The sequence below is a fragment of the Poecile atricapillus genome, chromosome 37, assembly GCF_030490865.1.
Source record: "Poecile atricapillus isolate bPoeAtr1 chromosome 37, bPoeAtr1.hap1, whole genome shotgun sequence".
NCBI lineage: Eukaryota > Metazoa > Chordata > Aves > Passeriformes > Paridae > Poecile > Poecile atricapillus.
In genome coordinates this window covers 2,607,892-2,623,026 of record NC_081285.1, presented here as the reverse complement: position 1 = coordinate 2,623,026, position 15,135 = coordinate 2,607,892, and the positions used below count along the sequence as shown (strand labels likewise).

At 56.9% G+C, this 15,135-nt stretch overlaps 1 protein-coding gene and 1 long non-coding RNA gene across 5 annotated transcripts; one reads left to right on the top strand and one right to left on the bottom strand.

Moving 5' to 3' along the window:
• Positions 1 to 36: 36 nt before the first annotated feature.
• On the bottom strand, positions 37 to 14,864 carry SYVN1 (synoviolin 1). Of its 4 annotated transcripts, none has more exons than XM_058861549.1 (16): positions 14,801 to 14,864; positions 12,831 to 13,072; positions 12,496 to 12,588; positions 11,408 to 11,560; positions 10,239 to 10,287; positions 9,215 to 9,318; positions 9,010 to 9,136; positions 7,682 to 7,781; positions 6,914 to 6,979; positions 5,367 to 5,483; positions 4,416 to 4,555; positions 3,374 to 3,511; positions 2,168 to 2,284; positions 1,285 to 1,471; positions 744 to 874; positions 37 to 191 (listed from the first exon to the last, which is right to left on the bottom strand). In XM_058861549.1, exons 2-16 carry the CDS (start codon positions 12,960 to 12,962, stop codon positions 73 to 75), a joined length of 1,773 nt encoding a protein of 590 aa, XP_058717532.1. In that variant the 5' UTR covers positions 12,963 to 13,072; positions 14,801 to 14,864; the 3' UTR covers positions 37 to 72. The 4 variants fall into 4 exon arrangements, with proteins under 4 accessions (XP_058717532.1, XP_058717534.1, XP_058717533.1 ...); XM_058861551.1 differs by having other exon boundaries at positions 12,831 to 12,971; positions 14,801 to 14,818; XM_058861550.1 differs by lacking the exon at positions 14,801 to 14,864 and adding an exon at positions 14,184 to 14,337 and having other exon boundaries at positions 12,831 to 12,971.
• Positions 10,366 to 11,216, top strand: LOC131591123 (uncharacterized). The gene is made up of 3 exons (XR_009280262.1): positions 10,366 to 10,409; positions 10,624 to 10,655; positions 10,832 to 11,216. It is a non-coding gene; the product is annotated as an uncharacterized LOC131591123 (long non-coding RNA).
• Positions 14,865 to 15,135: the final 271 nt, after the last annotated feature.

The window sequence follows — 15,135 nt, the reverse complement described above, 5'->3', positions numbered from 1 at the left end:
GGGGGTCCTGGGGGGTCCCGGTCAGTGGGGAGGGGTCCTGGGGTGTCCGGGGGGGTCCCGGGGGGGTCCCGGTCAGTGGGGGGGGGTCCCCAGCCTCTGCAGGCGCCGCCGGCGCAGCTCGGCCGTGTCGGGGCCCTCCCGGGGCTCGGCGCCTTCGGCCGCGTCCTCCTCATCCTCGGGCGGGGCTGGATCTGCGGAGACACCAGGGCAGAACCAGTTTAATCCAGTTTAACCCAGGGCAGAACCAGTTTAACCCAGGGCAGAACCAGTTTAACCCAGTTTAACCCAGGGTAGAACCAGTTTAACCCAGGGCAGAACCAGTTTAACCCAGTTTAACCCAGTGCAGAACCAGTTTAACCCAGGGCAGAACCAGTTTAACCCAGTTTAACCCAGAGCAGAACCAGTTTAACCCGGAGCAGAACCAGTTTAACCCAGTTTAACCCAGAGCAGAACCAGTTTAACCCAGTTTAACCCAGGGCAGAACCAGTTTAACCCAGTTTAACCCAGGGCAGACCCAGTTTAACCCAGAGCAGAACCAGTTTAATCCAGGGCAGAACCAGTTTAACCCAGGGCAGAACCAGTTTAACCCAGTTTAACCCAGGGCAGAACCAGTTTAACCCAGGGCAGACCCAGTTTAACCCAGGCCAGAACCAGTTTAACCCAGTTCAGCACCAGTTTAACCCAGTTTAACCCAGTCCAGCCCCAGTTTAACCCAGTTTGGAGCAGGGGCACTCCTCACATACCGGTGTTTCCGGTGGCTCCGGTGTTTCCGGTGTTTCCGGTGGCTCCGGTGGCTCCCGAGGGTCCCGGTGCCGGGGGCTCCTCCGGGGGGGCCTCGCGGGCGGGGGGCGGCCGGGGGGCAGCTCGGGGGGTCCTGGGGGGGATCCCAGGGTTACCCCAAATTCCAGGGATGTGGGGAGGGGGAACAGGGTCAGCACCGACCCCTCCCAGTGCTCCCAGTGCTCCCAGTTACCCGAGGGTGGTCAGGACTGGCCAGGACCCATTGATCTCTGCCCCCCCCAGTGTCCCCCAGTCCATCCCAGTTACCCCAGTGCAGCCAGCACGCTCAGGTACTGGTTGATCTGTGTCCCCCAGTCCATCCCAGTCCATCCCAGTTACCCCAGTGCGGCCAGCACGCTCAGGTACTGGTTGATCTGTGCCCCCCCAGTCCATCCCAGTCCATCCCAGTCCATCCCAGTTACCCCAGTGCAGCCAGCACGCTCAGGTACTGGTTGATCTGTGTCCCCCCAGTCCATCCCAGTTACCCCAGTCCATCCCAGTTACCCCAGTGCGGCCAGCACGCTCAGGTACTGGTTGATCTGCAGCATGGCAGCGTCCAGCAGCGTGTGGATGTTGTGCAGGCACTGCAGCCTCGCCTCCAGGTGCTGCCGCTCGTGGCCCTCCATGGCCCGCAGCTCCTCCTCCGTCAGCCCGGCAAAGCCGGCCGGCGGCACCGGCATGGGCGGCACGCCTGAGCCAGGGGGCAGTGGTTATCCCCAGATCATCTCCAGTGCCAAAATCCCAGATGATCCCCAGTGCCAAAATCCCAAATGATCCCCAGTGCCAAAACCCCAAATGATCCCCAGTGCCAAAATCCCAGATGATCCCCAGTGCCAAAATCCCAAATCCCCAACCCCTAAATAATCCCAAATCCCCAGTGCCAAAATCCCCAACCCCCAAATCCCCAAATGATCTCCAGTGCCAAAATCCCAAATGATCCCCAGTGCCAAAATCCCCAATTCCCAAATGATCTCCAGTGCCAAAATCCCAAATGATCTCCAGTGCCAAAATCCCCAATCCCCAAAAGATCTCCAGTGCCCAAATCCCCAATCCCCAACACCCAAATAATCCCAAATCCCTAGTGCCAAAATCCCCAATCCCCAAATGATCCCCAGTTCCCAAATCCCAAAACCCCAAAAGATCTCCAGTGCCAAAATCCCCAATCCCCAAATGATCCCCAGTTCCCAAATCCCTAAACCCCAAATAATCCCCAGTGCCAAAATCCCAAATCCCCAAATAATCCCAAATCCCCAAATCCCCAAACTCCAATCCCCAAATCCGAATCCCCAATCCCAGTTCCCCAATCCCCAAATCCCCAACCTCCAATCCCAATCCCAAATCCCCAATCCCAATTCCTGATCCCAATCCCAAATCCCCCAATCCCTACCGAAGAGGGGGGGCCATGGCATCCCCACCCAGGGCGGCAGCGGCAGCCCCGGCACCGCCCCGGCAGCGCCCGGCTCCGACCCGGCCCCGGCGGCGCCGGCGGCACCGGCACGGGAACCTGGGGGGACACAGAAGGGGAAAGGTGCTGGGGTGGGAAAAGGGACTGGGAATGGGATTGGGGTGGGAAAAGGGACTGGGAATGGGATTGGGGGTGGGAAAAGGGACTGGGATTGGGATTGGGGGTGGGAAAAGGGACTGGGATTGGGATTGGGGATGGGAAAAGGGACTGGGAATGGGATTGGGGGCGGGAAAAGGGACTGGGATTGGGATTGGGGGTGGGAAAAGGGACTGGGAATGGGATTGGGGTGGGAAAAGGGACTGGGAATGGGATTGGGGGTGGGAAAAGGAACTGGGATTGGGATTGGGGGTGGGAAAAGGGACTGGGAATGGGATTGGGGGTGGGAAAAGGGACTGGGAATGGGATTGGGGGTGGGAAAAGGGACTGGGAATGGGATTGGGGGTGGGAAAAGGGACTGGGAATGGGATTGGGGTGGGAAAAGGGACTGGGAATGGGATTGGGGGTGGGAAAAGGGACTGGGAATGGGATTGGGGTGGGAAAAGGGACTGGGATTGGGATTGGGGGTGGGAAAAGGGACTGGGATTGGGATTGGGGGTGGGAAAAGGGACTGGGAATGGGATTGGGGTGGGAAAAGGGACTGGGAATGGGATTGGGGTGGGAAAAGGGACTGGGAATGGGATTGGGGTGGGAAAAGGGACTGGGAATGGGATTTGGAGGATTTGGGTTTGGGGGATTTGGGTCTGGGGGATTTGGGTTTGGGGGATTTGGGATTGGAGGGATTTGGGTCTGGGGGATTTGGGATTGGAGGGATTTGGGATTGGAGGGATTTGGGTCTGGGGGATTTGGGATTGGAGGGATTTGGGATTGGAGGGATTTGGGTCTGGGGGATTTGGAGGATTTGGGATTGCGGGATTTGGGTTTGGGAGGATTTGGGTCTGGGGGATTTGGGTCTAGAGGATTTGGGTTTGGGAGGATTTGGGTTTGGGAGGATTTGGGTCTGGGGGGTTTGGGGTTGGAGGATTTGGGTCTGGGGGGTTTGAGGTTGGAGGATTTGGGTCTGGGGGATTTGGGTCTGGAGGATTTGGGTCTGGGAGGATTTGGGTTTGGGGGATTCGGGGTGGGACTCACCGGGAGCGGTGCCGGCGGTCGCGGCCGAGCCGTCAGTTCCGGCCGGGGCCTGGACACCGGGAACGGGTGGGAAGGGCCCCACGGGCGGCCAGAACGGGAACATTCCCGGAGGGAAGGGAGGGAGAATTCCCTGGGGAACTGTGGGGAGAGGCAGCAGGTGAGAACACCCGGATTTTCATCGGGAACCCCTGGAATTCCATTGGGAACACTCAGATTTCCATGAGGAACACCCGGATTTCCATCGGGAACCCCTGGATTTCCATCAGAACCCCTGGATTTCCATCAGGAACCCCTGGATTTCCATTGGAACGCCCGGATTTCCATCAGAACCCCTGGATTTCCATCAGGAACCCCTGGATTTCCATCGGGAACCCCTGGATTTCCATCGGGAACCCCTGGATTTCCATCAGAACCCCTGGATTTCCATCAGGAACACCCGGATTTCCATCAGGAACACCAGGATTTCACTCATGGGGGGATCCCTGTCCCCCGTCACTCCCCAGTCGGTCACTCCCGGTGTGGGGAGGGGTCCCTGTCCCCGGTGGGTCACTCCCGGTGTGGGGAGGGGTCCCTGTCCCTGGTCACTCCCGGTGGGGAGGGGTCCCTGTCCCCTTGTCCCCGGTTGGTCACTCTCGGTGTGGGGAGGGGTCCCTGTCCCCTTGTCCCCTTGTCCCCGGTCGGTCACTCCCGGTGTGGGGAGGGGTCCCTGTCCCCGGTCACTCCCCGGTCCCTGTCCCCGGTCGGTCACTCCCGGTGTGGGGAGGGGTCCCTGTCCCCGGTGGGTCACTCCCGGTGTGGGGAGGGGTCCCTGTCCCCGGTCACTCCCCGGTCCCTGTCCCCGGTCGGTCACTCCCGGTGTGGGGAGGGGTCCCTGTCCCCTTGTCCCCAGTCCCTGTTCCCGGTCCCTCCCCGGTTGGTCACTCCCGGTGTGGGGAGGGGTCCCTGTCCCCGGTGGGTCACTCCCGGTGTGGGGAGGGGTCCCTGTCCCCGGTGGGTCACTCCCGGTGTGGGGAGGGGTCCCTGTCCCCGGTGGGTCACTCACGGTGTGGGGGCTGTGGCCCCGGCGGGGGCGGTGCCGGTGCCGGTGGCTCCGGGGGCGGCTGTGCCGGCAGCGAGGCTCGCAGCACGTCCATGCGGCACGTGGGGCACGTCTGCTGCCGCTGGAACCACGAGCGCAGGCAGCTGCGGGAACACTGCTCATTAGTGCTTCATTAGTGCTTCATTAGTGCTTCATTAGTGCTTCATTAGTGTTTCATTAGCCCCTCATTAGCCCCTCGTTAGTGCTTCATTAGCCCCTCCATTAACCTTTCCATTAGCACCTCATTAGTGCTTCATTAGTGCTTCATTAGCCCTTCATTAGCCCCTCGTTAGCTCCTCCATTAGCCCTTTGATAGTGCTTCATTAGCCCCTTATGATGCCCTCCATTAGCTCCTCATTAGTGCATCATTAGTCCCTCGTTAGCATCTCATTAGCCCAACATTAGCCCTTCATTAGTTTCTCATTAGCCCCTTCATTAGCTCTCTGTTAGCCCCTCATTAACGCTTCATTAGCCCCTCATTAGCCCTTTATTAGGCCTTGATTGGGATTAGAATAAGGATCAGGATTGGGATCAGGATCAGGATTAGGATCGGGATCAAATCAGGATCAGGATTAGGATTGGGATCAGGATTAGGATGGGATCAGGATCAGGATCAGGACCAAGATCAGGACCAGGATCAGGACCAGGACCAGGACCGGGATCAGGACCAGGATCAGGATCAGGATTAGGATGGGATCAGGATTAGGATCAGGATTAGGACCAGGATCAGGATTAGGATGGGACCAGGATTGGGATCAGGCTCAGTCTCCAGCTCAGAACCGCCATTCCATGCCGGCACAGCCATGGCCATGCCCCCCCACCCTGGAATTCCCGTTATTCCCGGCAGATTCCCGTTATTCCCGGCAGATTCCCGTTATTCCCGGCAGATTCCCGGGATCGGGCGGGAAGCAGCACCTGGTGTGGAAGATGTGGTTGCAGGGCAGGCGCTTGGCGCCCGTCACCATCTCCTCGCGGCAGATGATGCACACGTTGTCCACAGCCTGCAGCTCCTCGGCCGTGGCGTCGGGATACCTGCACCAGGAAACCTCGGGAATGTTGGGAATGGCCATGGCTGGGCCCAAAGTCCTCTGCTTGTGACCCAAAATCCTCCAGTTGTGCCCCAAAATCCTCCAGTTGTGCCCCAAAATCCTCCAGTTGTGACCCAAAATCTCCACATTGTGACCCAAAATCTCCACATTGTGCCCTAAAATCCTCCAGTTGCGACCCAAAATCTCCCGGCTTGGGGCAGTTTAGGGGGAAAAGGGATTTTGGGTTGTGCTGGAGGAATTCTCCTCTCCGGAGTCCAACGGGATTGGGTTGAATTCCCAAAGGTGCCCAACCCTCCCAGTGCTCCCAGTTCCACCCCAGTCCCATCCCAGTCACCCAGAGGTGCCCAGGACCAGCCAAGGTCTGGTGTTTTTGGGGTGGATGGATGCCAGGCTTCTCCCGGGATTTGGGGTTTTTGGGATGGAAGGATGGATGCCGGGGTTTTCCCGGGATTTGGGGTTTTTGGGGTGGATGGATACAGGGGTTTTCCTGGTTTTTGGGGTGGATGGATACAGGGGTTTTCCTGGGATTTGGGGTTTTTGGGGTGGATGGATGCCAGGGTTTTCCCGGGATTTGGGGTTTTTGGGGTGGAAGGATGGATGCCGGGGTTTTCCCAGTATTTGGGGTTTTTGGGGTGGATGGATGCAGGGATTTTCCCGGGATTTGGGGTGGATGGATACAGGGGTTCTCCTGGGATTTGGGATGGATGGATGCCGGGGTTCTCCTGGGATTTGGGGTTTTTGGGGTGGATGGATGCCGGGGTTCTCCTGGGATTTGGGGTTTTTGGGATGGATGGATGCCGGGGTTCTCCTGGGATTTGGGGTGGATGGATGCCGGGGTTCTCCCGGGATTTGGGGTGGATGGATGCAGGGATTTTCCCAGGATTTGGGATGGGTGGATGGAAACAGGGGTTCTCCCAGGATTTGGGGTGGATGGATTCCGGGGTTCTCCCGGGATTTGGGGTGGATGGATACAGGGGTTCTCCCGGGATTTGGGGTGGATGGATACAGGGGTTCTCCCAGGATTTGGGGTTTTTGGGGTGGATGGATGCCGGGATTTTCCCAGGATTTGGGGTGGATGGATACAGGGGTTTTCCCAGGATTTGGGATGGATGGATACAGGGGTTCTCCCAAGATTTGGGGTGGATGGATACAGGGGTTTTCCCGGGATTTGGGGTGGATGGATACAGGGGTTCTCCCAGGATTTGGGCTGGATGGATACAGGGGTTTTCCCGGGATTTGGGGTTTTTGGGGTGGATGGATGCCGGGGTTTTCCCGGGATTTGGGGTGGATGGATACAGGGGTTTTCCCGGGATTTGGGGTGGATGGATACAGGGGTTTTCCCGGGATTTGGGGGTTTTTGGGGTGGATGGATTCCGGGGTTCTCCCGGGATCTGGGGGGATCTGGGCACTCACAGCGTGTTCATGTTGCGGATGGCCCGGCGGGACATGATGGCGTCGGTCACGGCCTTCTTGAACTGCCTGGAGCAGAGCTCGGGATTGGGATCGGGATCGGGATTGGGATCAGGATCGGGATTGGGATCAGGATTACAATCGGGATCAGGATCGGGATCAGGATCGGGATCAGGACCGGGATCAGGATTGGGATCAGGATCACAATCAGGATCAGGATCGGAATTGGGATGGGGATCGGGATCAGGATTGGGATCGGGATCAGGATCCAGATCACAATCAGGATCACAATCGGGATCGGGATCAGGACCAAGATCAGGATCAGGACCGGGATCAGGATTGGGATCGGGATCAGGATCAGGACCGGGATCAGGATCAGGATCACAATCGGGATCAGGATCGGGATCACAATCGGGATCAGGATCAGGATCGGGATCAGGATCAGGATCAGGATCAGGACCAGGATCGGGATCACAATTGGGATCAGGATCAGGATCACAATCGGGATCAGGATCAGGACCAGGATCGGGATCACAATCGGGATCAGGATCACAATCAGGATCACAATCGGGATCAGGATCAGGACCAGGATCGGGATCACAATCGGGATCAGGACCAGGATCGGGATCAGGACCAGGATCAGGATCACAATCGGGATCAGGATCAGGATTGGGATCAGGATCAGGATCACAATGGGGATCGGGATCAGGATCGGGATCAGGACCAGGATCACAATCAGGATCAGGATCGGGATGGGGACCAGGATCTCACCTCATGGCCAGGTACATGGGGCGGATGGCGAAGAGCGGGAAGGTGTGCACCTTGATCATGATGGTCATGAAGGCCATGTAGAGCAGCACCTTGATCAGCCCTGCGGGAACGGCAGCGGGGTCGGGGACAGCCGGGGACCCCAAAATCACCCGGGGGACCCCAAAATCTCCTGGGGGACCCCAAAATCACCCGGGGAACCCCAAAATCACCTGGGGGACCCCAAAATCTCCTGGGGGACCCCAAAATCACCCGGGGAACCCCAAAATCACCTGGGGGACCCCAAAATCACCTGGGGAACCCCAAACCACCTGGGATACCCCAAATCACCCAGGGGACCCCAAATCACCTGATGAACCCCAAATCTCCTGGGACACCCCAAACCACTGGGGCCAGTCTGGGACAGCTGGAGCACCCCAAACCACCTGGGCCAATTTTGGGACAGCTTGGGGGAGGAGGTGCCACCCCAACATCACCTGGGCCAGTTCTGGGACAACCAAAGGTCACTTGAGGTGACCAGCTGAGCACCACCAAGACTCTGAGTTCTGGTTGACCAACCCAGACCAGCCAAGCACCAACATTCCAAGTCTTGGTTGACCAACCAAGACCAGCTGAGACCAGGACCCTGAGTCTTCATTGACCAACCAGGACCAGTTGAACACCAGGACTTCATTGACCAACTGACCCCACCAAGACTTTGAGTTTTGATTGACCAACCAGGACCTGTTGAGCACCAGGACCTTGAGTCTTCATCGACCAATGAAGACCAAGTGAGCCCCACCAAGACTTTGACCAACAAAGACCAACTGACCCCACCAAGATTTTGAATCTTCATTGACCAACCAGGACCAGTTGAACACCAGGACCTCATTGACCAACTGACCCCACCAAGACTTTGAGTTTTGATTGACCAACCAGGACCTGTTGAGCCCCACCAAGACTTTGAGTCTTCATTGACCAACCAGGACCAGTTGAGCACCAGGACCTTGAGTCTTCATTGACCAACGAAGACCAACTGACCCCACCAAGATTTTGAGTCTTCGTTGACCAACCAGGACCAGTTGAGCACCAGGACTTCATTGACCAACTGACCCCACCAAGACTTTGAGTTTCAATTGACCAACCAGGACCTGTTGAGCCCCACCAAGATTTTGAGTCTTCGTTGACCAAGCAGGACCAGTTCAACACCAGGACTTCATTGACCAACTGACCCCACCAAGACTTTGAGTCCTCATTGACCAACCAGGACCAGTTGAGCCCCACCACCACCTCACCTCCCAATTAACCAACACCTAATTAACCCTCCCCGGGTCCCCCCGGCGCGCCGGTACCGGTGAAGAGCTCGGTGTAGAGCATGAAGACGGCCTTGTTGTCCCAGGGGTTGTCGTTCTGCAGGTCGATGGAGTGCAGCACGTACTTGATGAAGATGGTCAGCACCATGGTCATCAGGATGGCGTACTGGGGACGGCAACGGCGCCGCGTGGGACATCCCGCCCCGGCCGCGCCGCCGCCGCCGCGCCGCCGCCGCGCACCCACCTCGAAGCCGAAGACGAGCTGGACGGAGGCGCCGCGGGTCAGGATGCTGTGGTAGGCGTGGCTGACGAAGAGGAAGTCCAGGATTCCCAGCAGGAACATCAGGGCTGGGAAAAGGAGAAAAAAAACGGGAGAACCCAAAATAACCAACGGGAGCAGCTTCGGGGGGGTCCTGAACCCCACCACTAATGAGGAGCTTAATTAACGGCTCCAGCCACACCGCTAACGAGGAGCTTAATTAACGGCTTTCCTCACTTCCAGACGCACCTTGGAGCCTCCTACCCCTCAGGAGCCCAAAATTCCTCCAAGAATTGGGGGAATACATCCTAAAATCCCATTTTTAGGAACTATATCCCAAAATCCCATTTTTAGGAACTATATCCCAAAATCCCATTTTTCTGATATTGGGGAAATACATCCCAAAATCCCATTTTTAGGAACTATATCCCAAAATCCCATTTTTCCATTTTTGAGGAAATACACCCCAAAATCCCATTTTTCCATACTGGGGAAATACACCCCAAAATCCCATTTTTCTGATTTTGAGGAAATACATCCCAAAATCCCATTTTCCCATTTTTGAGGAAATACATCCCAAAATCCCATTTTTCCATATAGGGAAATACATCCCAAAATCCCATTTTTCCATTTTTTGGGGAAATATATCCCAAAATCCCATTTTCCCATTTTTGAGGAAATACATCCCAAAATCCCATTTTTCCATATAGGGAAATGCATCCCAAAATCCCATTTTTCTGATTTTGGGGAAATACATCCCAAAATCCCATTTTCCTGATTTTGGGGAAATACATCCCAAAATCCCATTTTCCCATTTTTGGGGAAATACATCCCAAAATCCCATTTTTCCATCCCATTTTGCCGTTACTCCGGCCCCTTGTTTTTCCTCCGCGGAGCTCATTAACCCCCCCTCGTTAACGAGCCGGTGCTGATTAGGGGCTTATCAGGCCCCACCATGCTCGGCTGCCCTGGGCTCTTCCCCAAAAATATGCAAATGAGGAGCACTCACAGACGATTCGGAAGTGGAAGAGCCAGGAGATGTTGGGGCTCCTCTCCATCTGTGCAGGGGGGAAAATTCAGATTTTTCCATTAAAAACGGGGCTGGGCTGGTTTGGGGGGGATTTTGGGATGGGTTTGGGTTATTTTGGGTTGGTTTAGGATGATTTGGGGCTGGTTTGAGGTGATTTGGGGTTGATTTCAGGTTATTTTGGGGTTGATTTGGGGTTATTTTGGGGTTGGTTTCAGGCTGGAGATGTTGGGGCTCCTCTCCATCTGTGCAGGGGGGGAAAATTCAGATTTTCCATTAAAAACGGGGCTGGGCTGGTTTGGGGGGGATTTTGGGATGGGTTTGGGTCATTTTGGGTTGGTTTAGGCTGATTTGGGGCTGGTTTGAGGTGATTTGGGGTTATTTTGGGGTTGATTTTGGGTTATTTTTGGGTTGGTTTCAGGCTGGTTCTGGATTATTTTTGGGTTGGTTTCAGGCAGATTCTGGGTTATTTTTGGGTTGATTTCAGGTTATTTTGGGGTTGATTTGGGGTTATTTTTGGGCTGATTTCAGGTTATTTTGGGGTTGATTTGGGGTTATTTTTGGGTTGATTTCAGGTTATTTTGGGGTTGATTTGGGGTTATTTTTGGGCTGGTTTCAGGCAGGTTCTGGGCTGATTCTGGGTTATTTTCGGGCTGGCTTGAGCTGATTCTGGGTTATTTTGGGGTTGATTTCAGGTTATTTTTGGGTTGGTTTCAGGCAGGTTCTGGGCTGATTTGGGGTTATTTTTGGGCTGATTTGGGGTTATTTTTGGGCTGATTTCAGGCAAGTTCTGTGTTAATTTTGGGTTATTTTTGGGTTGATTTCAGGTTATTTTTGGGCTGGTTTCCGGCAGGTTCTGGGTTGATTTGGGATTATTTTTGGGCTGATTTTAGGCAGGTTCTGGGTTATTTTTGGTTTGATTTCTGGTTATTTTCGGGTTGGTTTCAGGCAAGTTCTGTGTTAATTTTGGGTTATTTTTGGTTTGATTTCTGGTTATTTTCGGGTTGGTTTCAGGCAGGTTCTGGGTTATTTTTGGTTTGATTTCTGGTTATTTTTGGGTTGGTTTCAGGCAGGTTCTGGGTTATTTTTGGGTTGATTTTGGGGGGTTTTTGGGCTGTTTTTGAGCTGCTCTCCCTACTCCCAACACTCACAAAATCCACGCGGTCCTCGGCCAGCCAGTGGAAGCACTTGAGGAAGAGGAGGAGGGTGAAGAGGGCGACGAAGCGCGGGCTGAAGTCGTCCCTGAAGACGGTGAAGGCCAGGCAGGTCTCGGTCACCGCGTACCACGAGCGCTCCAGGAGGTGCTGAGGGACAGATTTAGGGACAGGAACCCCAGGCTGGACCCCAACGTGGGGCCCGAGGTGTCCTGGGGTGTGAAACCCACCCAAAACGGGGACCAAAACACCTGGGGGCTCAAAATTGACCCCAAAACGGGGACCAAGGACTTTGGGGGTTCAAAATTCACCCCAAAATGGGGCCCAAAGACTCTGGGGGTTCAAAATTCACCCTAAAATGGGGCCCAAGGACTCTGGGGGTTCAAAATTCACACCAAAATGGGGCCCAAAGACTCTGGAGGTTCAAAATTCACAAAATGGGGCCCAAGGACTCTGGGGGTTCAAAATTCACCCCAAAATGGGGCCCAAAGACTCCAGGGGTTCAAAATTCACACCAAAATGGGGCCCAAAGACTCTGGAGGTTCAAAATTCACAAAATGGGGCCCAAGGACTCTGGAGGTTCGAAATTTACACCCCAAAATCTCTCGGGGTTCAAATCCCCCAGCAAAATTGGCACTGAAAGACTCTCAAGGTTCAAAATCCCTCCCCAAAATGCATCAATTCTCCCCCCCAAACAGCAGCAAAGAATTTCTGGGGTCTGAATTCTCCCCAAAACAGCAACAAAGTTCTCCTGGGGTCCAACATTCCCCCCTAAAACAGCACCAGAAACTTTCTGGGCTCGTAAATTCCTCTCAAAATGGCAACAAACAGCAGCAAAGACTTTTTGGGATCTAAAATTCCTGTCTAAAACAGCACCAAAGACTTTATGGAGTCAAAGAATCCCCCCTAAAACAGCACCAAAAACTTTCTGGGCTCATAAATTCCTCTCAAAATGCCAACAAATTTCTCCAAACAGCAACAAAGACTTTTTGGGGTTGAAAATTCCCCTCCAAACAGCACCAAAGACTTTCTGGGGTGACAAATTCCCCCCCAAAACACCCCCAAAGCCCCCCCCGGGCGCTCACCTCCATCTCGGCCGCGCGCAGCTGCCCGAAGAAAACCTTGCCCATGAACTTGCCCAGCAGGAACACCAGCACGAAGGCCTGGATGTAGAGAACCTGCGGGGCCAGGAGCCCCCAAAAAGCATTTTGGGGACAACCTGGGGGGATTTGCTACCCCGAAATTCACGTCCCGAGGGCTGGAGGGGGTCCCGGGGTCGTCCCCCCGCCCGTCCCCGGGGGTTTTTGGGGAGCTCAACCCCCACGGCGGGCGTTTGGAACCCCGAAAGCAGAAGTGAGACGCGGCCCCGTCCCGTCCCCCGGGTTAATGAGGGCTAATTAATAACGAGAGGAGCACTCACGGCCATGCTGGGGCTGGATTTGGTGAGGTACACCACGGTGGGGTAGAACTGGTGTTTCAGGTAGTAGGCGTGGGCCACCACGGCCGTGGTGAGCGCCAGGCTCCCGGCCATCACCAGCGCCGTGCACAGCATGGCCTCGGCCTGCAACCACCCACAGCAGGGATTGCACCCAAAAAACAATCCAGCTGCAGCTCCAAAAGCAGGGGTCAGGCTCCTGCCATTACACTCTGCACGGACTCGGCCTGGAAGCCACCAAAAAGCAGAGATTTCACCTCAAAACAGCCCCCATCTCCCCCCAAAAGCACGGCTACGACAGGCTCTGGGTTTCAGGGGGGCTGGGCTTTGAGCACAGCCTCTAAAAGGTGTTTTTTTAGCTCGTCAGTGATTCCTGGGAGCGATAAAAATGGGGTTTTTCAACCAGAGCTGTCGGTCCCCGGTGGTGGCGCTGGCTCCTGTCCCACATTGTGGTGGCACCAGGTGCCGTGTCCCCAGGTGGAACCTCCTTGTCACCAGCTCCCCCCCCCAGGAGCCCTCCCTGTCTCTCTGTCCCCTTCCTGTCCCTCTGTCCCCAAACCCTCAGGTCCCCCCTTGTCTGTCTGTCCTCCTCCGTGTCCCTCTGTCCCCTCCCTGTCCCTCTGTCCCCAAACCCTCAGGTCCCCCCTTGTCTGTCTGTCCTCCTCCGTGTCCCTCTGTCCCCTCAGCGCTCCAGGTCCCCCCCGTGTCCCTGTGTCCCCAAACCCTCCAGTGCCCCCCATGCCGCTCTGTTCCCCCTCATGTCCCCAAACCCTCCCGGTCCCCTCACGTCCCTCTGTCCCCAAACCCTCCCGGTCCCCTCACGTCCCTCTGTCCCAAAACCCTCGCGGTCCCCTCACGTCCCTCTGTCCCCCCTCATGTCCCCAAACCCTCCCAGTCCCCCCTTCATGTCCCCAGACCCTCCCGGTCCCCTCATGTCCCTCTGTCCCCAAACCCTCCTTGTCCCTTCATGTCCCTCTGTCCCCCCTCATGTCCCCAAACCCTCCCGGTCCCCTCACGTCCCTCTGTCCCCCCTCATGTCCCCAAACCCTCCCGGTCCCCTCACGTCTCTCTGTCCCCCCCCTCATGTCCCCAAACCCTCCCAGTCCCCCCTTCATGTCCCCAGACCCTCCGGTCCCCTCCCGTCCCTCTGTCCCCTCATAGCCCTGTACCCCCCCCATTCCCCCCTCCCGTCCCCTCCTCCACCAGGAACCCCACTGTCACCGCTCCCTCAGCTTCCCCCGAGCCCCCCTTTGCCTCCGGCCCCTCCCGACGCCTCCCCCGGTCCCCTCCGCACCCCCCAAACGCCGGTGTCGCCCCCGGGCCCCCCCCGGGACTCACCGGGCCCGACCCCGCCTCAGCCCCCCCAGCCCCGGCCGCTCCCACACCGGAACCGCCGCAGCGCGCGACACCTCACTTCCGCCCGGACCGCACCACCCGCTGCCCGGGGGGAGCCCGGCGGGGTTCGCTCCCTGCCTGTTCCCCCCACCTCGCCCCCCCGAAACAGCCTCTCCCCATAGAGATACTGAGAACCCCCTCCTCTCTCTCCACACGGGGACCGCGGGGGTGGAGACCCCCTAAACCCTAAACCACTGGCCACCCCCCCGGCACTCCCGCGCTTGGTACGCTCCGAGCGGCCCCGCAGCCGGCGCTGGGGTGGGCGGGGACGCGCAGGGTCCCGTGGCTCGCGCTCATTGGCTGGGCCCGGCGGGGCTCGGCCAATCAGAAAAATCCCGCGCGCGACGCCGCTTGGCCGGCGGCTGTTGCTAAGGGAGGGGCGGCGCGGGCGAGGGCAGCGACCCCTTGGGCTCCCCGGGGAGGCCCAACATGACCCGGATTTGTCCCTTTCCCCCCTTTCGCTCGTACCGCGCGCCACACCCGATGCTGTGTGACCTCAGCGACTCCCCCGAGCGCCTTCCCTCTTCACAACCCCCCCCAAACCCCCCATAACCCCTCACCGGAGCCGCGGCCGCCCCTCCCTTCACACGTCTCCCCTCACGGCACTCAGCCAATCAGCGACGTCTGCTCTGCGCTCCTCACCTCTGATTGGCTGATCCCGCCGCCCCGCCTTTAAAGAGCAGCAACTGGGTAGAGGGGCGTGGCTTATTCAATCTCTGCCTTCTGATTGGCTGGGCGGAGCGCCCTCACAGCCTATAGGAAGCGGCTCCCGGGGAGGGGCGGGGCTAACTTCCCTGAGGCGAAGGAAAAGGGCGGGAAAGCTCCGGAGCTCCTGAGGGGATTTTTTTTTTCTCGCTTTTCCATTTTGGCATCAGAAAATCAATTCAGCGCCTTA